The sequence below is a fragment of the Sander lucioperca genome, chromosome 20 (assembly GCF_008315115.2).
Source record: "Sander lucioperca isolate FBNREF2018 chromosome 20, SLUC_FBN_1.2, whole genome shotgun sequence".
Lineage (NCBI taxonomy): Eukaryota > Metazoa > Chordata > Actinopteri > Perciformes > Percidae > Sander > Sander lucioperca.
Window position 1 is genome coordinate 21,016,651 of NC_050192.1, and position 25,306 is coordinate 21,041,956.

Consider the following 25,306-nt stretch of genomic DNA (forward strand, 5'->3'; position numbering starts at 1 on the left):
AGTCCTGAAGAAAGAGACATGAATGCAGTGAGAAACTGACAGCAGAAAGTTGAACCAGGTTTAACTTTTAAAAAGGGAATCTACAACCAGCGCTAACCCTAACCCTAACCCTAACCCCGAACCACCCTAACCCCGAACCACCCTAACCCTAACCCGACCAGTGTAGGGTTCCTGTAACCCTAACCCCTTTTTCAGCATTTTTAGCTCTTTTTTAATGCTTTTGACACTTTTTTAAACGTTTTTTTTTTTTTTAATTCATAGTCAATAAACCTAATTTATATGACATTATACGTAATGTTTGAGTTACAAAGGCAGAATTTATGAATTATTGTAACTAGTAGTTAAGATGAGAGGATATTGCAACCCGTTCTCATTCTGAACTTGTAAAATAAGGACGTTTGGACAGTGGCTGTCAGCGTCTGATGAGACGAAAAAGGCGTCTTTCAGTGTGTTTGTGTAACGCACTGGGGAGAGCAGCAGAGAGGATTTAGAGAGTAGTATGTAAGGGCGAATTTCCGCGTATGGAGGTTGGTTGGGGGGGTGGATGGGTCAAACAAACACAGGAGAGCGGGGTTCGCATCCCGCTTGTCACGCTTGCTATAGTCGCTTTTTATTTTCCTCCCGCGTGTCACAGAACCGTACGCCCACCCACGACCCTTTCCTAAACCCAACCATCCTGTTCTTCCCGTGTGTCACGGAACCGTACGCCCACCCACGACCTTTTCTTTAACATAACTGCATCAAAAGGGACGGCAATAGTCCCGACCAAGAGCGTTTACTTATAGTGCTAAAGGGACGGCAATAGTCCTGACCAAGCACGTTTACTTATAGCGCTAAAGGAGACTTTTAGCGTCAATAAGAACGACAAAGGCACCTGACCAAGTGTCCGTATTTGACGAGATGAGTGTGAGAACCTGTTGGATATTGAGTGGATCACAGACTGGTTGATGTCAAAGTTTAGTCAGGATGCTGTTTTAAAACTGTTTAAACATGTTTGTTTAATGTTATAAAAACGTATTAAAACATCCAGAATTCAATGAAAGTAATCACTGATTTTACCTGCAAAGAACATCCATGCATCCATGTTATATTTGGGCATTTTGGTTCAAAGAAACCTATATTTCTGATAACTTTGAAAACGGGTCAAATTTGACCCGAGGACAACAGGAGGGATAATGAGTCATGAGGAGACAACGCAGCAGGTCACAGTGTTTAGTCTGGGAGATGCACACGTTATACTATTAGTATGGTAATGACTATGTTATAGATTTATAGGGAAATATATTTGTTTCAATACGATATTATCACAACACTTCTATCCCGATACGATTTTAAACACACCTGCAACATGGGATGAACTGAGAAACACTGACTGACTCTATAATTTACAAAGAGTGTGGTCTAGAGCAGGGGTTCCCAACCTTTTTTCCTTGGCGCCCCCCCACTTATGTCTAAGAAAAGCTGAGCCCCCCCTCCGAAACCAAAGGTGAGGTAACTTTCCCTTACTTTCTTTTTTGATATAGAGGAGTTATCAGCACTTTTACGTTTCTCCACCATGTTTCGTTCATAAAATAGTGATGCCGTGGCGGGATGATAGCAGCTAGCAGCTGACCTGATGCCAGCAGGGTCCCAGGTTAAGAGGTCCCAGGTTAAGAGGTCCCAGGTTAAGAGGTCCCGGAGGTTTGGCCTACTAAGTAGCCTGCCTAAAAGTTTAAGCGAGAACAAAAATATATAGTTTTTATACAGACTTTTGTATACATTATATAGTCTTGTGTATTATCATAATTTGTTTAACATGTTTAACATTTTTTACCTCAACCTCAAACCAGATAAAGACTTGCGCCCCCCCTGTGATCTTTGCCGCCCCCCTGAGGGGTCCCCGGACCCCAGGTTGGGAACCACTGGTCTAGACCACTAATCTGTAAAGTGTCTCGAGATAACTCTTATTATGAATTGATACTATTAATAAAATTGAATTGAATTGAACGGCGCCAAACAAACCAGAGGAGCTGAAATTCACCGTTCCGTTCATCTCGTAGTCAACACCACATGCTAGGCACGTAGCCGACGGTTGTACGACACGTCACCACACAGTGTTCATGGGAAATGTAGGATTAGTACAACATGCAGTGTTGCCAGATAAAGATTAGGTTTCCAAGCCAAACATACACACAGAACCGCCCACATTTCTTGGCAGAAAACAGGAAACATTTCTGCAGCAGTCTGATTCAAACAGACACAGAGTTGTTTGTTTCATTCAACATCCAAATTGGCTCGTAACTTTGAAATGTTACCTGCCAAAGTTATATTTTTACCCGCATTTGGCGGGTTGGTGGGTGTCAATTTAAAGCCCTGGTGATGAACATTTCAGCCTCAGGGGGCGCTTAGTGTTGCTGTAATCCCATTTTGTGTTTCAACAATAACCAGCCCAGAATCTAAACTGTGCTGAAAAGCTGCTGATTGGTGGTGAAAGACGGTTAATCCGGTGTTTGTTCGTTCTGCAGGTGGAGGAAGATGTTGAGATGCAAGATGTTGCTCTGGCAGCTCGCTCTCCGGTTATCTTACCATGTTGTTCCAGGTAATTCATGTCAACTTTAACTGTATTTACAGTGTCAGATCCTAACAGGAGTTATTGTCAAGACACTTTACAGATAGAGTAGGTCTAGACCACACTCTATCATCTATCAAGATCAAGCATTTGGTGGGACAGAAACCTTGGACAGAACCAGACTCTTGGTGAGCGGCCGTATGCCGCTGCCGGTTGGGACACAAAGACACAGATACCGATTACAGATATACAGAAATATGATTCATAATAATTATAGCAGAACAGAAGAGTTGTTCTGATACGATACCAGTATCAGAAATAACTCCGACACTGCCTAAAATACTGGTATCTATATCAGCAAGTATGTGAGTCTTTGCACCAATCTCATACCACGTAATTTAGCCCTAAAGAAAATCTACTTTAAAGTAGTTTATTTATGTATTTTTACCGTCGAGACTGACTGTAAAACTAGATAATAAAAGATCTTTCTCTGTAAGGCCATACAAACCCCTAACCCTATCCATATATATATGTATATGTATATGTAGGCCTATATGTGTGTGTATATATATATATATATATATATATATATATATATATATATATATATATATATATATACATACATAGGCGCTGATTTATATTTTCCTCTGTGAGTGCTCACAGGGCACGACCTTTAAAAAAAAAAAGTAAATTGTTTGCATTTCAGAACCTTAGGAAATGGACAGCGGCCGACACGAACATACACGCCTATTAACTTGATAATAAAGCCGTAAAGTAGGCTTTCAACTCAGGACAGATTCTCACAGATACAGATAGGACTGGAGATGAGAAGTTTAACTGACACGTAACCACGATCAGCTTCATGGGAAATTAAGAATCAATGTCACCGACATAACCAATCACACTATGACAGACTCTCCACTTAGCACCAACTGCAATGTTTAATTTGAAATGAATGTAGTCTACTGGCAGACTGGCACACGTGGGTGCTCAGTATTTTCCGTATATATATATATATATATATATATATATATATATATATATATATTATATTATATGTTTTCTCTTAATGCACTGGTATCGGCCGATACGCAAGTTCAGGTATCGGAATTGCAAAATAATATTTTTATCTTTGTCCTCAGCCAGTCTGTGTTTGGGGGGATCGGACATCTTTGTGTCGATCAGAGAGAACAGCCCAATGGGTCAGTTCATCTCTAACCTCAGTATCAGAGGAGAACCGAGAGACAACACCCTCCGCCTGTGTCTGACCGGAGACAGCGCCGACTGGTTCTACCTGGAGGGTCGGACCATCAGACTCAATGCCTCTGCCTCCAGAGTCCTCGACCGAGAGGTACACCTGGACCCTTATCTATAGTCCCGCCCCTTCCTGTGTGTTAGTCCCGCCCCTTCCTGTGTCCCCCATGGGACTTTATTTCAGTAAAAAATGTGTCTGGTAGTGAGCGGGGAGAGACAGATAATGTTTAGATCCTGTTTGAATTGAGCCATGCATTACACATGATGTTTGTCAGTTTAAAAGATAATTTAGCAAGTGAAGAAAGTCTCAGTTTGTTATAGTTTTTTACTGAAATAAGGTCCCATGGTGGACAGCGGAGGAGGAGGGACTTCACCTTTCTATACCTGCAGCCTGTTGCACCAGCTGTGTGTAAGTTCAGGTGTAGTTAGTTTGATAAAGTTAAAGTTGTGTCGAGGTTGCACCACAGAGACGTAAGGTTCATCCTAGTTACTGCCGTAAAGGCCACACTAACCAGAATATTAAGTGACGTTTTTACTTCCAGTGGCCAATCAGTGAAAAGGACTATTCTTTATTATTATCATAATTATTATTACCGTGTTGTCTCTCTTGCCAATTGTCTTAAACACTTAGCTCTGCAATAGCGAAGAAGCTAACAGCTAAAAATAGCTAACGTTGGTAACGTTAGTCACCAAACAGCTACAGAAAGGTACATCAACCAGAACAGTGATATGATTAGCTGATAACTATTCAACCTTAACCTCCAGCTAACGTTAGTGCAACATGACAACAGAGACATTGAGTGGTGAAACAAATACAACATGGGTAATATAACTATATGGCCAGATGAAAATGTAACATTATAACAAATATGATGGTAGCCTAAACTGGCAAACTTATAATTAACATTAGAAGCTGTAAATGACTAGCCTGGTCCTACCAGACTCTGGTACACTAGCCTGGTCCTACCAGACTCTGGTCTATTAGCCTGGTCCTACCAGACTCTGGTACACTAGCCTGGTCCTACCAGACTCTGGTCTATTAGCCTGGTCCTACCAGACTCTGGTACACTAGCCTGGTCCTACCAGACACTGGTCCATTAGCCTGGTCCTACCAGACTCTGGTCCATTAGCCTGGTCCTACCAGACTCTGGTACATTAGCCTGGTCCTACCAGTCTCTGGTACACTAGCCTGGTCCTACCAGACTCTGGTCCATTAGCCTGGTCCTACCAGACTCTGGTCCATTAGCCTGGTCCTACCAGACTCTGGTCCATTAGCCTGGTCCTACCAGACTCTGGTACACTAGCCTGGTCCTACCAGTCTCTGGTACACTAGCCTGGTCCTACCAGACACTGGTCCATTAGCCTGGTCCTACCAGTCTCTGGTCCATTAGCCTGGCCCTACCAGTCTCTGGTACACTAGCCTGGTCCTACCAGACACTGGTCCATTTCATTAGTACAGAGAGTCTGGCCTCTCTCCATTGACAAGTGTTAACTTCCTTGAAGGTGGGTATTCTGTTGAAGTTTAAAACTATTGGATCTGCCCAGAGCCACTCTGGATCTGCCATAACCAATCGCTAACGTTTGGTCGTGAAGTTGGCTTAGCATCGCTAGCGTTAACCTTAGCCAACTACTTCACCACTAACAGAGCGAGCTGGAAAATCAAACTGTCCCCGAACCCCGTGGGGAGGAGGGCCACAACATCATGGCCACCAACACAACTCAGCAAAGGTTGTTCTTGCTCGGGCTTTAACTTCTGGATATTCGGCAGCGTTGCCACAATGGACCGAATGGCTTCGCTCGTATCTTTCTCCGCCGCCATTACAGAACTACAACTCAAACTAGTGCACATCACGACCTCGACGTCATCGTACTCAGCCACTCCCTCTGTTCGCTGATTGGACCGGTTAAGATTGGCCGGAGAAAACCCAAGAATATACCACAAACCAAAAATAAATTGAGCAGAAGTACGTAGGAGGGCGGAGCCAGGCTAGTTAATTAGAAGGTGATCTAACCCAAGTCTGCCACCAGCAGGTCGGTAATCCTCTGTCTAAAACGTGAGTATTAATGAAAATCATCATAGATATCCAAGGGGTTTAATCATAGAAAAAAACATTTTAGGGAGGACGTTACACCTACTAAGGGCTAGGTGGGACTATTTTAGCAGCTGGTGCAACACTCAAAGTTACAACTAAGTTCAATAGTCTACTTCTGAACTTACACACAGCTGGTGCCACCGAGCTCTGGAGTTTAATCTGCAGGAAGCTTTTCACCCAGATGTTTGTCTCTCAGGTTCTAGGATCAGTGCTAATGGCAGAGCTCACCTGTTTCCAGGATGATGTCATACAGGTACGGTTTTACTACCAAGACTTCAAACTAATATCTAATACAATATATATAATAATAATATCAAAGGTGTTTGTCTAAACAACCAGACCGGAAAAAGAATGACTTAAAGGAACAGGTTGACCTATTGGGACTTTGTCTTATTTCCCATATCCCCCCAGAGTTAGATAAGTCCATACATACCCTTCTCATCTCCGCTAGCCTAGCTTAGCACAGATCCTGGAGGTAACCGGCTCCATCTAGCCTAGCTTAGCACAGATCCTGGAGGTAACTGGCTCCATCTAGCCTAGCTTAGCACAGATCCTGGAGGTAACTGGTTCCAACTAGCCTAGCTTAGCACAGATCCTGGAGGTAACTGGTTCCAACTAGCCTACTGCTCCCAATAAGTGACAAAATAACACCAACATGTTCCTGTTAGCGTGTACAAATAACAAGGTCACATGACACACAGCCGTCTTCTAACCGTATACACACTGGGAACTATATTCTCAGAAGGCAAAGCACTGCTACTTGGGCGGAGTGATTAGCGCAACACCTGAAAAGTACCGTTGCTACTCTCTGCTCCTCACCACGGGGCTTCTCAGGTACTTCGCCTTCTGAGAATATAGTTCCCAGTATGTATACGATAAAGTATAATCACATGTATAAATATCAGAGTCAGTACAGTATACTGAAGTATAATGACATGTATAAATATCAGAGTCAGTACAGTATACTGAAGTATAATGACATGTATAAATATCAGAGTCAGTACAGTATAATGAAGTATAATGACATGTAAGAATGTGTTGTCAGAGTCGGTTCAGGATCGTGGTGGAGATTTTAAATGAAAACGACAACAGACCAAACTTCCTGCAGGACACGATTCAGCCGTTCAGCATCAGTGAGGTAAACCATGGAGGATTACATTACATTATTACATTACATTACATTATTACATTACATTATTACATTACATTACACCATGGAGGATTAACGCTGGTTTCTACCAAGTAAAATGTGTTTCCTGTGTGTATATAGAGTACAGTAACGTGTGTATCCTGTGTGTATATATAGTAAAGTGTGTTTTCTGTGTGTATATAGAGTAGAGTAAAGTGTGTTTCCTGTGTGTATATAGAGTACAGTAACGTGTGTATATATAGTAAAGTGTGTTTCCTGTGTGTATATAGAGTACAGTAAAGTGTGTTTCCTGTGTGTATATAGAGTACAGTAAAGTGTGTTTCCTGTGTGTATATATAGTAAAGTGTGTTTCCTGTGTGTATATAGAGTACAGTAAAGTGTGTTTCCTGTGTGTATATATAGTAAAGTGTGTTTCCTGTGTGTATATAGAGTACAGTAACGTGTGTTTCCTGTGTGCAGCTGACGGCGGTGAACTCTGTGGTTTTTTCGGTGAAGGCCATCGATGCAGACGGAGACATGATCAGTTACATCATCGACCAATCATCGGTAAGACGTCCACATTGTTCTGTCAAAGCCCTGAGTCATGAGTGATGTCATTCTGAACTCACCTGTCACCTGTTCTCTGCAGCGTGACGCAGACTTCTTCAGGATCGATCTGCCGAACAGCGGGAACGTGGTTCTGAACCGACCTCTGGACTACGAGAGCAGAACGGAGCTGCAGCTGATCCTCTGGGCCCAGGTATCCCTCAGGCATCTAACCAATCATTAACCAACCCTAACCAATCATAACCAATCATAACCAATCATTAACCAATCATAACCAATCATAACCAATCATTAACCAATCATAACCAATCATTAACCAATCATTAACCAACCCTAACCAATCATAACCAATCATTAACCAATCATAACCAATCATTAACCAATCATAACCAATCATTAACCAATCATTAACCAATCATAACCAATCATTAACCAACCCTAACCAATCATAACCAACCCTAACCAATCATAACCAACCCTAACCAATCATTAACCAATCATAACCAATCATTAACCAATCATAACCAATCATTAACCAATCATAACCAATCATTAACCAACCCTAACCAATCATTAACCAATCATAACCAATCATGAACCAATCATGAACCAACCATTAATCAATCATAACCAATCATTAACCAATAATTAACCAATCATTAACCAACCCTAACCAATCATAACCAATCATAACCAATCATAACCAACTATTAACCAATCATTAACAAGGAGGCCTGTACACACTGGAGGAGTGATTGATTTGTACGGCATTAAATTTTAAATTGTAAATTTACATTTTTTTAACTGTTTTCTCTATGGTTCTCTCTAAAATATCGACAAACGTTGAAAACAACAACAAAAACGTTGACGAGTACTTCCAAACAGAACGTGAACATTACGCAGCGATAAAGAGATAAGGGACGGGGCTACACACTAGAGCCCTGCGCGGGACTGTTTTCTTCATCCCGCTCCCACCTGCTCCCGGCGAATTTCTGACCATTACCGCCCGCACCCGCAACATGTGTGTTACACTCCCACCCGCTCCCGCAATGTGTACGTCCACACCCGCCCGCACCCGCAAAACTCTGAGAATTTATGCCCGCACAATAATAGAGATGCATTGATGTTGTGTCTTCTCCCGTCCCGCATGAGAAAACACGTCATTTTATAGGTTAATAGGGAGAAGATGAAGGCAAAGAAGGCAGGTGCTTGCTGCTGTTAGACGGGGAGGAAGGAGCAGAAGGAGAGGGAGAGAGGGGGAGGAAGGAGCCGAGGATGAGGGAGAGAGGAGAGGGAGAGAGGGGGAGGAAGGAGCCGAGGATGAGGGAGAGAGGAGAGGGAGAGAGAGGGAGGAAGGAGCCAAGGATGAGGGAGAGAGGAGAGGGAGAGAGGGGAGGAAGGAGCCGAGGATGAGGGTGGACGGAGCCTTGGCTCGGACCTCCCCCGTCCTGGGAGGCTCAGACACGCTGGTGTCTGCTCATAGATGGCCTATACAGTATATACTCAGTCAGTATATATGTATATCTATGGTTTCTGCTGGCGTGGGGGGGTTCCAGGCTACATCCCAATCCCGCAGTGTTTTTTTTAGCCGCCTGCTCCCGCCCGCAGCAAAGTTAAAACCGCCCGCTCCCGCGAGATTTGCGTTGGGTCCCGCGGGACCCGGCGGGACCCAATCCCAATGCAGCCCTCTACTACACACTGACCTGTCAATCAGGACAGAGGCTTAGCAATGCTAACCATGCTAACCATGCTAACACTGGGGACACTAAAATAGACTCAGCCTGTTTTTAGCTGTTGTCTGGGTTTTCATCTTAAACGTTGACCCTCTCACATGTTTTCACTGCAGCAAAGTTCCCTGGAATATTAAGTTGCCTAAAAATGTCTTCTTCAGCATTCTGCCAACCAAGCTAGCTACCGCTAACGTTAGCTGGTAACTTGAGTCTCCAGATGTTCTGCTGTACATGCAGATAAATTTCTCCAGATGTTCTACTATACATGCAGATGAATGTCTCCAGATGTTTTACTGTACATTCAGATGAATGTCTCCAGATGTTCTACTATACATGCAGATGAATGTCTCCAGATGTTCTACTATACATGCAGATGAATGTCACCCAAAAATAGAGGTGTGCTTTCACGGGTGGTTTTTGTACATGCCACGGAATACATAATTAGGAGCACTTTACGCTTCCCTCCCCATCTCTTTATGGGAAACTCCCACTTTCCCCTTCACCCTCCCGTGAATCCATATGCATGACACGGAGAAGAGCAATTTGCCATTTTCAGTTCCCGCGACAGGCAGCCTACGCTGTTACTTCAGTGCAGCCTGTTAGTACATACCTCACCATGCTGTTACCTCAGTGCAGCCTGTTAGTACATACCTCACCATGCTGTTACCTCAGTGCAGCCTGTTAGTACATACCTCACCATGCTGTTACCTCAGTGCTGCCTGTTAGTACATACCTCACCATGCTGTTACCTCAGTGCAGCCTGTTAGTACATACCTCGCCATGCTGTTACCTCAGTGCAGCCTGTTAGTACATACCTCACCATGCTGTTACCTCAGTGTGACCTGTTAGTACATACCTCGCCATGCTGTTACCTCAGTGCAGCCTGTTAGTACATACCTCGCCATGCTGTTACCTCAGTGCAGCCTGTTAGCACATACCTCGCCATGCTTTTACCTCAGTGCGGCCTGTTAGTACATACCTCGCCATGCTTTTACCTCAGTGCGGCCTGTTAGTACATACCTCGCCATGCTTTTACCTCAGTGTGGCCTGTTAGTACATACCTCGCCATGCTGTTACCTCAGTGCAGCCTGTTAGTACATACCTCGCCATGCTTTTACCTCAGTGCAGCCTGTTAGTACATACCTCGCCATGCTTTTACCTCAGTGTGGCCTGTTAGTACATACCTCGCCATGCTGTTACCTCAGTGTGACCTGTTAGTACATACCTCACCATGCTGTTACCTCAGTGCAGCCTGTTAGTACATACCTCACCATGCTGTTACCTCAGTGCAGCATGTTAGTACATACCTCACCATGCTGTTACCTCAGTGCAGCATGTTAGTACATACCTCACCATGCTGTTACCTCAGTGCAGCATGTTAGTACATACCTCGCCATGTGAGGTATGTACTACCTGATGTTTTGCTGCTGCAGCACTGACATTTCCCAGTTTGGGATTAATAGAGTCTAATCTAATCTAAGTTTTATTTTTCTGAACATGATGTTTAGTTTGTGTGTTGATGTGAAACAGGAAGCCAACACCGCGGAGAAGTTCAACACGTCAGCTGTTCTGATCGTGAACATCGAGGACCGAGACGATCTGTATCCGCACTTCCTGCCCTGCACACCTGTCTCTCCCGGACTTCCTATCTGCATGAACCCCACCTACACCACCAACATCACACACGAACACAAGGTAAACACTGTGACATCACACAGAGACACCAGGTAAACACTGACATCACACAGAGACACCAGGTAAACACTGTGACATCACACAGAGACACCAGGTAAACACTGTGACATCACACACAGACACCAGGTAAACACTGACATCACACAGACACTGTGACATCACACACAGACACCAGGTAAACACTGTGACATCACACACAGACACCAGGTAAACACTGTGACATCACACCAGGTAAACACTGTGACATCACACAGAGACACCAGGCAAACACTGTGACATCACACAGAGACACTGTGACATCACACAGAGACACCAGGTAAACACTAGGGGTGGAACAGTACACTGAAGTCACGGTTCGCTTCATACCTCGGTTCAGACATCACGGTTCGGTACAATGGAGGGAAAAGCAAAACAAAAATACAGAAGGCAATTTTTTTTATTGTGCATGTCTGAGACTGTACCACCTAGAGTCATCCAGTCTGTCCCCTGAGCTAGCTGTCTCAGGCTGTACCACCTAGAGTCATCCAGTCTGTCCCCTGAGCTAGCTGTCTCAGGCTGTACCACCTAGAGTCATCCAGTCTGTCCCCTGATCTAGCTGTCTCAGGCTGTACCACCTAGTGTCATCCAGTCTCTCCCCTGAGCTAGCTGTAACAGCCTGAAGCGTATAAAGTAAGATGTAAACAGTAAACAATAAGTAGGCTACCCCACATCATCTCCAGACTCCATCTGGAACTTGTAAACAGGCAGGTTGGTGAGACGCCTCCTCCGTCGTTGTTATGAGGCGGAGGGAAAACTCCCTCGCCCGAAGGGTTGTTACAACTTTGGTGTGACGATGGACTTGGCTGTAAAGTGGCCGCACTCCCGTCCCCTCTAATGGAGAGGAGCATGCATAAATCACACACCCTCTAGCCAATGTCGAGGCGAAGGAGGAGCGCTGTTTTAGTGACAGCATCCAGAGGCACGAAAAGGAGGGTTCCCCAGAGCTCGGAGCACCAGGGCTAAAACCCATTCAGGTGTGAGAGAGCGCACAGCAGGTTTCTATCGTCCGACCCTTTCCAAAAACGTTGTACTAGGAGGTGTGCAAAAACTGACCTCTCTCGCTGTAGTCCTCGTGGCAGGACGAAATGGCCGCTACGTAGGCTTTAACTGTAGACGGAGTAAAATCGTTATCCACCAACGTTTGGAGGTAGTTAACACTAGGGGCAGAGGACACAACGTGGGCTCTGCACCCTTCTCCGTGCACCAGCGCTGGAAAAGCAGTCCAACGCCCTGCGTAACACGCTGTAGTGGAGGGGGCTCTTGCGCCCTGAATAGTGCGCACCACGGCAGGGGGCAAGCCTAGTCTCTGCAAGCGTTCCCGCTCAGCGGTCAGCCCCACCGCCGCTGGCTTATCACCGGGGGGGTGAAATATCACGCTGTTCAGCTGTGACAGAGCGTCCTCGTCCCACGGTAGTTGCCAGGGGACTCTAGCAGCTGAACCAGAGTCGGGAACCAGGATGTGCTCTTGCGCTCCAGTGCCACTAGAATGACTGACAGATTCTCCTCCTGGATGCATTCCAGGAGGCGAGAGACCAGAGGGACCGAGGGGGAAAAACGTATAGGAGGGCTCTGGGCCAGAGTTGGTGAGAGAAGGCGCCGACGCCAAGGGGTGGATTGTCCCGTGTGCTCGAGGAAAACCACAGAACACTGTGTGTTCTCTCGTGAGGCGAACAGATCCACCTCCGCTTTCCCAAACCTGCTCCACAGCTTCTGAACAATAGTGGGATTCAATTTCCACTCGTTGTGAGAGGGCCCTCCCCTCGACATTAAGTCTGCCACCCGGTTCAAAAACCCCAGGGATGTAAACTGCTTTGAGGGACAACAGATGACTGTGGGCCCACAGCAGGAGGCTTCTGGCTATCTCCAATAGCCGGGCCGAGCGCACGCCACCTTGACAGTTTATGAACGCTGCTGCTGTAACGTTGTCTGGCCGCACGACGACATGTCTCCCCGCTACCGCTGGGGTGAAGTGTTTTAAAACCTTCAGCACTGTGGACAGCTCCAGGCAGTTTATGTGTGGGAGAGGGGGAAGTGGCCTTTCTCCTCCCACCACCTGTGACTCGCACATCCCTCCCCAGCCAGTAAGGGACGCGTCTGTGTACACTCTCACGTATGACGTCACCTTGCCCAGGGGAACCCCGGTTGACAGGGTCCGGGGGTTTCTCCAATATGCCAGGTCTGACTGAAGAGAAGGTGGGATGGTCAGCATCCACCACTTGTGGCGTTTAGGGTCGAGGTGCTGAAAATGGAACCACCTCTGGATTTTCCTCATGTGGAGGAGACCCAGGGGGACTACCACTTGACTCGCAGACATCATGCCCAGAAGACGCATCACAGACAGCGCTGATATGGTCGCGTGAGGCGTGATACGTGACAACAGAGAGCTTAGTGTGTCCAGCCTTGGCGCTGACAGTTTGGCTCTCATAGTGGTTATCTGTGAAGGGACCAACGATCTCTTTTGCCAGTTTATGGCAAAGCTCAGTGTCATCATCCACCATGTGGAGCGCAGCCCTCTCCTGGGAAGGAGCCATAATGATTAAATTGTCCAAATAAAAAGGGACTTTGATCCATTTTCTGCGTAACGGCTGTAATGCTGTCTCCATGCATTTGGAGAATGTAGAAAATATGTGTCTCTTAGATCCACGGAAGAGAGCCATACATGGTGGCGCACACATTCCAACACGTGTCTGACCGTCAGCATGTGGGATGGGCGCTTCATAATGTTGATAATTGAATTGAGACAGGTCGCGAAGGGTTTCATTCCGCCCGTCTTTCCTGGTGTGAGAAGTAATGGGAACAGAAACCGTTATTCTCTTCTCCTGGAGGGACGTGGGAAAAAAAGCATCCTTTGCCCGCAGCTCTGCCAACTCTGACGTCAGAGCAGCTATCTCCCCTGAGATGACACGGCTGTTTCCAACACACCGTCGAAAAGGAAGAGGATGCTGGTAAACTTGGGCGTATAGCCTTTTGTGATAAGCTTGACAGCCATGCATTCCTGGGTGGCAAGCTTTCCCACACTGAGCGGGGGCGCACACACTGAGCGGGGGCGCACACATCCGTGTGTTGTCTGTTGCCATAGCAACAGAGAGCGCGCCGCTATGCTGTGTATTAAGAGAACGCATGGCGGGGCATTCATCGAGTCAGAGGTCTCCCCGTCCCGCTAGACGGCCGGGGGGGGAATGACTGTGTAGCACGCACATACTGAGTGGGTGCTTGCTCCCGTTGTTAAACACAGTGTGGGAGTGACCGGGCTCCGCCTACAGCACCACATGTGTGCAAGGCGTCAGAGCCCTTATCTGAACTCGAGATAGCATGATAGCTTTCACCACGCCGGTAAGAGCTGGGGAAAAGCTGGCGAGTTGAGGCGTATAGCCGCGTGTTGATTGTTGCCATAGCAACAGAGAGCGCTGAGCCTTCCCGCGCTAGAGCTTGACCGATAGAGCGGCACGCACATGCCTTTGTGTTGGCTGTTTACACAGCAGTGAGTATCGCGCCCCCCCCCCCGCCGCTATGAAAAGGCGGTAGTTCGATTCTCACAAGCCGTTCTCTCAACATTGTAAGCCTCTCAATGCTGACACAGTGTGGCTGGCTCCAACCGTATACTGCATGTTACGTGGCAGCAAGCCTGTCTCACAGACTGTATAATAGTAATATACAGCCTCTGGCCTGTCTGCGTGTGTGTGAGGCGATTTAACAAGTCATTCTCTCAACACTCTCACCAATCTGAGTTATCAGTTGGGAGGTGGAGAAAAACTGAGTAGGCTATAAACACGCACTCTGAGTGGGTGTGTGTAAGCCTGTCAATGCTGACACAGTGTGGCTGGCTCCAACCGCAGACTGCCCGTGGGCGTGGCGGCGAGCCTGTCTGCGAGTGTGTGAGGTGAAACGTGGGGTCCGTCCAGCGGCAGCAAGATGCCCAGGGGGGACAAGGAGGACTGACTGAGAGGGAAAAACCTGCTTTTTTAAGGGAACTGTGTGCCCCTTAAAAAACACAGTTATGTTTCCAACTCTAGCTGGAGTGAGACACGCGTTCCCGGTGCCCTGTTACCGTCACTGCCGCTGCCATTTGCGGAACGGCGAGGTGGGTGCTGCCCGCCGGGCCTCATGACAGCGCTGCCGTAGGTGGAGCTGGAGCCGAGGCTTGGAGAGGTGCAAACAGCAGTCTGCGGGGCGCCGTCTCCTTGAGCCAACACCTCGGTGCCGCCGTTGTGGCCGAAGCGCCACTCTCTAGGAGGTGTGTTACCGCATCCTCTCCACTACCTACAGCCCGTGACTGTCCCAGCCTCAGTGGGGAACAGCCAAGCTTAGCGGTCATGGCGAAGACAGCAGAGCTAGCGGTCATGCTAGCAAAAAATGGTAGGCTATTGTTCAGCGCCGCAGCCACCTAGGCGGTACACTGGTACGCGCGGTCAGTGAAGTGGGCATGGACCTGGTTTCGGGGAGACGGCGGTGTGGGCTTCCGTTGGCTGAAAAATGGGGCCGTCGGAAGCGGGATGCAGGCCAGGCTCTGCCGCCGTGGCGGGACCGCCGTCCATTTCCCGGGTTAGGGGAATGCTACTCGGCATTCGCACAGGTCAAGAACATGAACCTAGCGGTGGTCGGGGAGCCCGCCCGCTGCAGAGGAGAGAAAGAGGAGAAAGCCGCCGGTGAGGTGCTCCTCTCCTGGGACGGAGACAGTCGCCGCAACGGGACTCGTAGTCCTCCGCCATTACGAGCTTCAGTCCTCCCAACGGGAAGGAGGGAGAGCCGGCGAGGGAACAGTCTTCGGGGGATCGAGTCAGCGGACTCGTACCCGCTAAAGAGGTACCCTTCCCGGCCGTCTGGGTGCTGCTGCAGGCGGTAATCTTACCTTACTCGACTGTCCACTCGGCTGCCATCATCTGCTGCTTCAGAGTCCGTTGGTAAGCAACCGCAGAACTGCCGGTGGCCGGCAGGGTGCCGGTGGGCTGGCAGCAGGATGTAGCCGGTCGGTGGTCGGTACACGGCGGACACCACTGTTCTTTGAAGTCTTCAAACTGCTTGTTTCTGAAGAAAAAATGGGAGCAGATCTCTGGTCGCGCCACTGTAATATACAGTATCTGCGGACGTAAGAGAGGCCCGTGCGGGACACAGGGCACAAAAGAAAATCTTCACGACTGTGCATGCGCGAAGGTATAAACTCAATAGCAATAGCTCTTAGAGGGCGAAGCCTATACAAATAGAACAGTAGTTCCACATTACATTAATTCATTTGCATGCGAGTTTCATTTATTTTTATACCGTGTATTCTCCGTGTAAATTCATGTACCGAACCGAGACGCCCGTACCGTTTCGGTTCAATACAAATACATGTACCGTTCCACCCCTAGTAAACACTGTGACATCACACAGAGGCACTATGACATCACACAGAGGCACCAGGTAAACACACTACTACATGTTAAAAAAGTCTGTCTGCTGTCTCAGGATGCAGTCCTGGAGTTTTCTCCTGGTCCAATCAGAGCAGAGGATGGAGACAGAGGAATCAACACTCCTCTAATCTACAGCATCCTGTCAGGTCAGAGCCCACCTTCATCACCACATGTAGACATGTCACATGACCACTGACGGTATCTCAGGTCACTGTGTGTGTGTGTGTGTGTGTGTGTGTGTGTGTGTCTGTGTGTGTGTGTGTGTGTGTGTGTGTGTGTGTGTGTGTGTGTGTGTCTGTGTGTGTGTGTGTGTGTGTGTGTGTGTAGGTGCAGATCAGGGCAGGTTTGAGATCAACAACCGGACCGGTGAGATCAGAATAACCCGAGCTGTGAACGACCGACAGCGGGAGACAAACTTCACACTCAGCGTCATGGTAAGGACTTTACTTACTTTCTGTTTAGAGTTCATGACATTGACTACAGAACTAACCCCCCCCCCTGCAGGTGTGTCAGGAGGACGACCGGCTGAAGTACAGCGTGGCTGCGGTTCTGATCCGAGTTCTGGCTCCGAACGTGTTCCCGCCGCTCTTCAACTTGACCACCTTTAAAGGCTTCATCGTGCAGAGCTCTAGCCCCGCCTCCATCGTCTCCACCTATGGGAACCAGGTGTTACTAATCCAGGCAGCAGACACGGACTTCTCCAACGTAAGAACACCTGCTGCTGCACTTGTATTATGACCTGTGTGACACCTCACCTGAGTCATCACTGCCGTCCAATCACAGGGCTGGAATCCAAACATCCACTACTCCATCCAGCCTTCATCTGGACTGTACCAAATTACCCAGGGGGGGGTTCTGATCGCCAGGACAGACCAACTGCACGCCTTCGACAGACACATCCTCCAGGTGGCTCTACATCCGAATGCTGCAGTATAACCTTCATTATTCTATACTGATCCTTTATTTACTCTCTTTATTTCCTGTACTACATCATACTGCAGTACTATTATCTTCATTTACTACATTCTGACTGTTCATCCTGCAGGTTGTAGCCAGAGACGAAGAGTCAGGAGAAGAAGCTTCAGCTTCAGTGGACGTTGAAGTCCTGCAGAGAGGACAAGCAGGTGAGAAGAACAGTATAATATATAAATATAACCCTAACAGCAGGACGACCTGTAGACACTCAGGTGTTACTGTAAACACACTCTACACCTGTAGACACTCAGGTGTTACTGTAAGTACCCTCTACACCTGTAGACACTCAGGTGTTACTGTAAATACCCTCTACACCTGTAGACACTCAGGTGTTACTGTAAATACCCTCTACACCTGTAGACACTCAGGTGTTACTGTAAATACCCTCTACACCTGTAGACACTCAGGTGTTACTGTAAATACCCTCTACACCTGTAGACACTCAGGTGTTACTGTAAACTCTGTACACCTGTAGACACTCAGGTGTTACTGTAAACTCTGTACACCTGTAGATACTCAGGTGCAGGGCATGAAATTGACACCCGCCCACCCGCCAAATGCGGGTAACTTTTGTGATTGGCGGGTGAAACTGTCAATCTACCTGCCACGTTGGTGGGTAGCCAATGAGAATTGAGTGATTCAGACACCTAACTATCGGTAAGCAGGGTACGCCGTTGCTTACGGGCCTGGTCCAATCAGGGGCCCGCATCACTGGAAGACACTGATTGACAGCCGGGGCCCGCTATCGCAATTTCAATACTCACACAATCCCAGCAGTCCCACGTGCAGCCACTGACCAAGCGGGAGTGAGAACGGGTAAAGTTAATTTCCTAGTTTCTGATATGAAGACGAGACGTGTGTGTGACTCAAACATCTCACATTTACCAACAAAACGTACAGCGAAAGACCGTCAAAACATTTCAGACCGTCCTGCCAACATGTATACATTTTAACATCAATGTACACTGTCACTGAAGCTGCTGCTGTTTCAATGCTGTCGGCTCTCTGCAGCGGGCGGCTCTGCTCCGTTTCCCCCGCGACTGACGCGCACACACAATCACACAATCTCACACACACACACACACACACACACAATCACACACAAACACACACACACACACACACACAATCACACGCAAACACACACGGTGGATGCAGGAAAAAATGCAGATGAGACCTACAGGATGACCTAAATTGGGACAGCTACTCTCGTTATTGTAAGTGCAATGATAAGTTAAAGTCCAATAAGTCCTTTATTAAACCGTATGAATGTGTGTCCCAGGCCAGGAGGAAATTAACTAACAATGTAAAGATCAACAAGCCACTGACAATGACAGATATGTTCATATTTGATTCATTCAATACATTCTTATTTTGTGTCTTAAATCCACCAGCCTTTTTCATATTTTACCAACATTTGCAGCATCCTGAACCTTTTTGGTTCCTAGAAAATCTCAGCCCAGAGTAATTAATTAATAGTAATAATTATTATTCTCCCCAAAACAAGTTTCCTTTTTATTTATTTTTTATTTTTAAGAACTATACAAAAAAATTCATGTGTTATGGTGCACATTCACCAGTGTGTTGTTGTTGTTGTGGTGCGTGTAGGCCACTCCTGATTTTGTCAGTCATCTCATCTCTTATGTCAGTGGCGTAACGAGCCAACACCGGGCCCCTATGCAGGATTATCAAGGCGGGGCCCCCCCCCCTACTACAGCACGTGATGACGGAGCAATGTCCACCAGTAGGCTACCATCAATAGGACAGTACAGGATCATAGAGACACAGCAATTCCTGTTTTACACCTTTATGACGCAAAAAAAACTGGCTGGTAAAAAGTCCCTGTGGCAGGTGGATTTAAAAATCCACCTGCCACAGTGGCTGGTGGTCAAAAAAGTTAACTTCATGCCCTGCTCAGGTGTTACTGTAAACTCTACACCTGTAGACACTCAGGTGTTACTGTAAACTCTACACCTGTAGACACTCAGGTGTTACTTTAAACACACTCTACACCTGTAGACACTCAGATGTTACTGTAAGTACCTGTAGACACTCAGGTGTTACTGTAAGTACCTGTAGACACTCAGGTGTTACTGTAAGTACCTGTAGACACTCAGGTGTTACTGTAAATACCCTCTACACCTGTAGACACTCAGGTGTTACTGTAAGTACCTGTAGACACTCAGGTGTTACTGTAAATACCCTCTACACCTGTAGACACTCAGGTGTTACTGTAAACTCTACACCTGTAGACATGACTTGAACTCTCCTCTCTGCAGTGCCTGACGGTGCGTTCAGGGAGCAGCAGTATTTCGGAGATGTGGACTGCAGACTAGCCTGGGGAATCGCTGCGTCGATGCTGCTCTTGTTTCTGTCAGCTGTTCTGTGGCTGCTGCTGCGGACGCTGAGGAGACGACGGCGACAGAGACACTCAGACGAACACGCAGCTGTCGGGAAACATCCCAACGTGGTACGAACTGAAACTCCTTCACTCAGCTGACCTCAGGTTAGAAACATGACGATGATCCTCTGACTCTGACAGCGCTCAATGTTTACAGCTTTAGCCTGAAGTCAGTTTTTATTAGTGGTTATCAGATTAGGCAAAGACTCAAGTAAACAGTTGTTTGGTTGTTTCATCGCAACATGGCATCATGACTTTGCGTAAACCTACACGCCACTTTCCTAAAGCCAAATGGCGTGCTATTTGTACGGATTTTGAGCTATCCATGCTGTATGTCTACGCTGTATGTCTACGCTGTATGTTTACGCTGTATGTCTACGCTGTATGTCCACGCTGTATGTCCACGCTGTATGTCCACGCTGTATGTCCACGCTGTATGTCTACGCTGTATGTCTACGCTGTATGTCTACGCTGTATGTCCACGCTGTATGTCCACGCTGTATGTCCACGCTGTATGTCCACGCTGTATGTCTACGCTGTATGTCTACGCTGTATGTCCACGCTGTATGTCTACGCTGTATGTCCACGCTGTATGTCCACGCTGTATGTCCACGCTGTATGTCTACGCTGTATGTCTACGCTGTATGTCCACGCTGTATGTCCACGCTGTATGTCCACGCTGTATGTCTACGCTGTATGTCGCGTAGACATACAGCGTGTTGTCACGAGAACAACGTCACACACGTGTTGTTAAACGCCATACACGGGACGCGATCCCGGCTCTCCTGGGTCAAAGTCCTGTGTTATATATATATATTCATATATATGTATATGTATATGAATATATATATATATATATGTATATATATACATAATAACGTAAAGTGTTTGTGACTGTGTCTTCTCTAAGGACGAGTCTTCGTTCCGAGATCAGAGACAGAGTTTCCACGGCCGCCAGGGAGTCTACACCCGGAGACTCTCCCTGCTTCCTCCTTCATCTTCATCAGCTCTGCTTCCTCCTTCATCTTCATCTTCATCAGCTCTGCTTCCTCCTTCATCTTCATCTTCATCAGCTCTGCTTCCTCCTTCATCTTCATCAGCTCTGCTTCCTCCTTCATCTTCATCAGCAGACATCGTCAGTGGGTCCAGGTTTCACTCTGATCTACTTCCTGTCACAGAAACAGCCGAGAGTTGAGATGATGATGTCAGAGAGTTGAGATGATGATGATGTCAGAGAGTTGAGATGATGATGTCAGAGAGTTGAGATGATGATGATGTCAGAGAGTTGAGATGATGATGATGTCAGAGAGTTGAGATGATGATGTCAGAGAGTCCAAAGATGTTCATTAGGAAGGAAAACTAATTGATTAACGTACGTATCGTGATTTTTAAAATCCCTAGAATGTATATGTCTTATTCACGATTGAGCTAAATATGTTGTTTCTACGGTAACGCCGACAGTGACTTCATTATATCCGTTATGATCTTATTTACAAAGTAAATAAACACCAGACTGACTGATGACTTGTGATGTCATTCTTCTTAGTTTTTAGAAATGTCTCATGAAAACTATCGAATCTCAATACTTCTAGAATCACAGTACTTCTAGAATCACAGTACTTCTAGAATCACAGTACTTCTAGAATCACAGTACTTCTAGAATCTCAATACTTCTAGAATCACAGTACTTCTAGAATCACAGTACTTCTAGAATCACAATACTTCTGGCTGCAGAGAGCACAGAGCAGCAACAAATACATCTGACTGCTCTCTGAGTGTTACGCAGGACATTCACACGAGAACCAATCAACACCTCCGCTGCAACAGGAAGTGATCAGCCAGGCTGAAGGTAACGCAGGAGCGCCCCCCGCTGGCCGCCGTGGAAACATCTTTTAATCTCTCTGATTAGAGAAAGTTTAGTTTTTATTCTGTAAACATGTCAACAACCTCCCAGCTTCTTCTTCTTCACACATGAACACAGAGCCAGGGCCTGCGGACATGCAGCGTAAGTATTCAGATCCTGTACTGCAGTAAAAGTACTAATACCACACTGTAGAAATACTCTGTTACAGTAAAAGTCCTGCAGTGAAAATGTTACTTCAGTAAAAGTGTGTAAGTACCATCAGAAGAATGTAGTTAAAGTATTAAAACATTGTAGAAAGAGTAAAGGATCCAAACACACACACACACACACACACACACACACACACACACACACACACACTAGTAACTAAAGCTGTAACAGATGAATGTAACAGAGTTATTACTATTATTATTATTATTATTATTATTACTTTACATCAGAGATACAAATTTACACATATTTTCTTTGATTCAGTTTATGATCTTGACTCTCTGAAGTATTTCTACATTTACTTATATTTAATCAAAGTTTCAGACTGTTAGAAGTTACTGCTCAGTCAGAAATACTTCGTTACTTAGTTAGTTAGGTAGTTAGATAGTTAGATAGTTAGTTATATTTTTAGTTTTTAGGGTTGGAGGATCTTCAGATTTGAGTCTTTTTTTCCTAAAAATGAAAGAAGCTTTTTGGTTTCCGTGTTTCAGAGCCATGGTTTCAGAGCGGAAGGAAGGGAGGAACGACTTCTGTAAAAAGCGTCTCTGTCAGAACACCACACCGGAAACTACTAATCAACCTTCACAATAAAAGACTGGACAGGTCTCTGAATGTTTAAAAGGATTTCTAAATGTTACAACACAATAAACTATATTATATATATATATATAGTATACTGCATGCTGTAACCTACAGAGAGACACGGCCTGGGTATGTTCTATGTGTGCTGTTGCTAATAAATATATTTAATAAAAAGCAGTTACGACTTTTATTTTTCCATTCAACAGCGCCTGAAGCTTTTATTTTGTCTCTCTGACAGGAAGTAGTAGTTCTCAATGTGTCCCATTGATTCTGATCCGCAGTCACTTCACTTTTCTGTCAGCAGCTTGTTTGTGTCCGCGGCGTTTTGTTTGATTTGTTTGTTTGTTTGTTTGTTTGTTTGTTTGTTGACGTCACTCTGACACTGCAGCGGATTACAGTTTAGCACGCGGCTGTTTACCGACTCACGGAGAGTCCGACCGGGACCGGAACTCCAGAACACCGGAACTCCGGGACCAGGTGAGTCCATCATTATAATGATTACACACACACACACACACACACACACACACACACACACACACACACACACACACACACACACACACAGACACAGACACAGACACAGACACACACACAGACACAGACACACAGACACACACACACACACAGACACAGACACACACACACACACACACACACACACACACACAGACACACACACACAGACACACACACACACACACAGACACACAGACACACACACACACACACACACACACACACACACACACACAGACATGTTGAGGTACTTAAGTAATATTTTCAATGCAGAACTTTTACTGTAACAGAGTATTTCTACAGTGTGGTATTAGTACTTTTACGGCAGTAATCTGAATACTTCTTACTCTGCTAAATGTGACCTGGGTTAAAGTGACCCGGGTTAATCTGACCCGGGATAAGTAACCTGGGTTAAAGTGACCCGGGTTAATCTGACCTGGGTTAAAGTGACCCGGGTTAAAGTGACCCGGGTTAATCTGACCCGGGTTAAAGTGACCCGGGTTAAAGTAACCCGGGTTAAAGTGACCCGGGTTAAAGTGACCCGGGTTCTGATCCCATGACTGTGACTCAGCGACTTCCCAAAAGTTTTCAGGAACAGAAACATGTTGAACTGACATCTGAACCTTCCCTTCATGAGAAAGTGTGTCAGAGCTTTCAGCTGCATCTCCTGGTCTTCTTCATCTTCACATGTTGCTCTCTAACGTCCCGCTGTATCAGTAATCACAATATAGCAGTATTATAATGAGTATATTTATGTATTATTCAGACACAGATCTCTGCTGAGTGTAACTGATGTCTGAGACAATAATATCTCAGTACACACTCACACGTCTCAGTACACACTCACACGTCTCAGTACACACTCACACGTCTCAGTACACACTCACATATTTCAGTACACTCACACGTCTCAGTACACACTCACACGTCTCAGTACACACTCACATGTCTCAGTACGTCTCAGTACACACTCACATGTCTCAGTACACACTCACACGTCTCAGTACACACTCACATAGCTCAGTACACACTCACACGTCTCAGTACATCTCAGTACACACTCACACGTCTCAGTACACACTCACACGTCTCAGTACGTCTCAGTACACACTCACACGTCTCAGTACGTCTCAGTACACACTCACACGTCTCAGTACACACTCACATAGCTCAGTACACACTCACACGTCTCAGTACACACTCACATAGCTCAGTACACACTCACACGTCTCAGTACACACTCACACGTCTCAGTACACACTCACACGTCTCAGTACACATTCACATATCTCAGTACACATTCACACGTCTCAGTACACATTCACATATCTCAGTACACATTCACACACCTCAGTACACATTCACATATCTCAGTACACATTCATACGTCTTAGTACACATTCACACATCTCAGTACACATTCACACGTCTCAGTACACACTCACACGTCTCAGTACACATTCACATATCTCAGTACACATTCATACGTCTTAGTACACATTCACACATCTCAGTACACATTCACACATCTCAGTACACATTCACACGTCTCAGTACACACTCACACGTCTCAGTACACACTCACATATCTCAGTACACATTCACACGTCTCAGTACACATTCACATATCTCAGTACACACACACGTCTCAGTACACACACACATATCTCAGTACACACTCACACGTCTCAGTACACTCACACGTCTCAGTACACACTCACATATCTCAGTACACATTCACACGTCTCAGTACACATTCACATATCTCAGTACACACACACACGTCTCAGTACACACACACATATCTCAGTACACACACACATATCTCAGTACACACTCACACGTCTCAGTACACACTCACACGTCTCAGTACGTCTCAGTACACACTCACACGTCTCAGTACGTCTCAGTACACACTCACACGTCTCAGTACACACTAGGGCTGAACGATTTTTGAAAATAATCTAATTGCGATTTTTTCCCCAAATATTGCGATTTCGATTCGATTATTTTTTTAAGCTCTTGGTCTTCTGTATTATTCAACAAAGAATAATATAATAATGTATAGTATGAACACACTAGACAGTTAAATAAGTAAAAATATAGTATACACACACACACACACACACACACACACAATTTTTTACAGTGCACAGAGAGGAGCTGCCTCCAGCCCCTCCCCCTCGTTTAGTTGCGTGCTGCCGTGTGCACTTGTTCAGAGAGGCTATCGTTGCGTTAGCTAGCTGCTGGTGTTCTTGTTCAGAGAGGCTATCGTTGCGTTAGCTAGTTGCTGGTGTTCTTGTTCAG

The 25,306-nt window shown here is 46.1% G+C and overlaps 1 protein-coding gene across 4 annotated transcripts in view; it reads left to right on the plus strand.

Moving 5' to 3' along the window:
* Nucleotides 1-21,177, plus strand: part of LOC116065901 (cadherin-related family member 5) — a 23,530-nt gene extending 2,353 nt beyond the window's left edge. For 2 of the 4 annotated variants that reach the window (XM_031321537.2, XM_035995915.1), the window contains exons 2-17: nt 2,505-2,578; nt 3,694-3,902; nt 6,095-6,151; nt 6,944-7,036; nt 7,508-7,594; nt 7,677-7,787; nt 10,855-11,001; nt 11,034-11,051; nt 16,504-16,594; nt 16,776-16,882; nt 16,953-17,153; nt 17,232-17,354; nt 17,494-17,572; nt 19,703-19,893; nt 20,735-20,828; nt 20,910-21,177. In XM_031321537.2, coding sequence (XP_031177397.1) covers nt 2,515-2,578; nt 3,694-3,902; nt 6,095-6,151; nt 6,944-7,036; nt 7,508-7,594; nt 7,677-7,787; nt 10,855-11,001; nt 11,034-11,051; nt 16,504-16,594; nt 16,776-16,882; nt 16,953-17,153; nt 17,232-17,354; nt 17,494-17,572; nt 19,703-19,893; nt 20,735-20,828; nt 20,910-21,019 — 1,782 coding nt within the window. In that variant the 5' untranslated portion in view covers nt 2,505-2,514 and the 3' untranslated portion in view covers nt 21,020-21,177. Of the gene's footprint in view, nt 1-2,504; nt 2,579-3,693; nt 3,903-6,094; nt 6,152-6,943; nt 7,037-7,507; nt 7,595-7,676; nt 7,788-10,854; nt 11,002-11,033; nt 11,052-16,503; nt 16,595-16,775; nt 16,883-16,952; nt 17,154-17,231; nt 17,355-17,493; nt 17,573-19,702; nt 19,930-20,734; nt 20,830-20,909 lie in introns of those variants that run through there. The other 2 variants (XM_035995916.1, XM_035995917.1) reach the window with 2 other exon arrangements.
* Nucleotides 21,178-25,306: the final 4,129 nt, after the last annotated feature.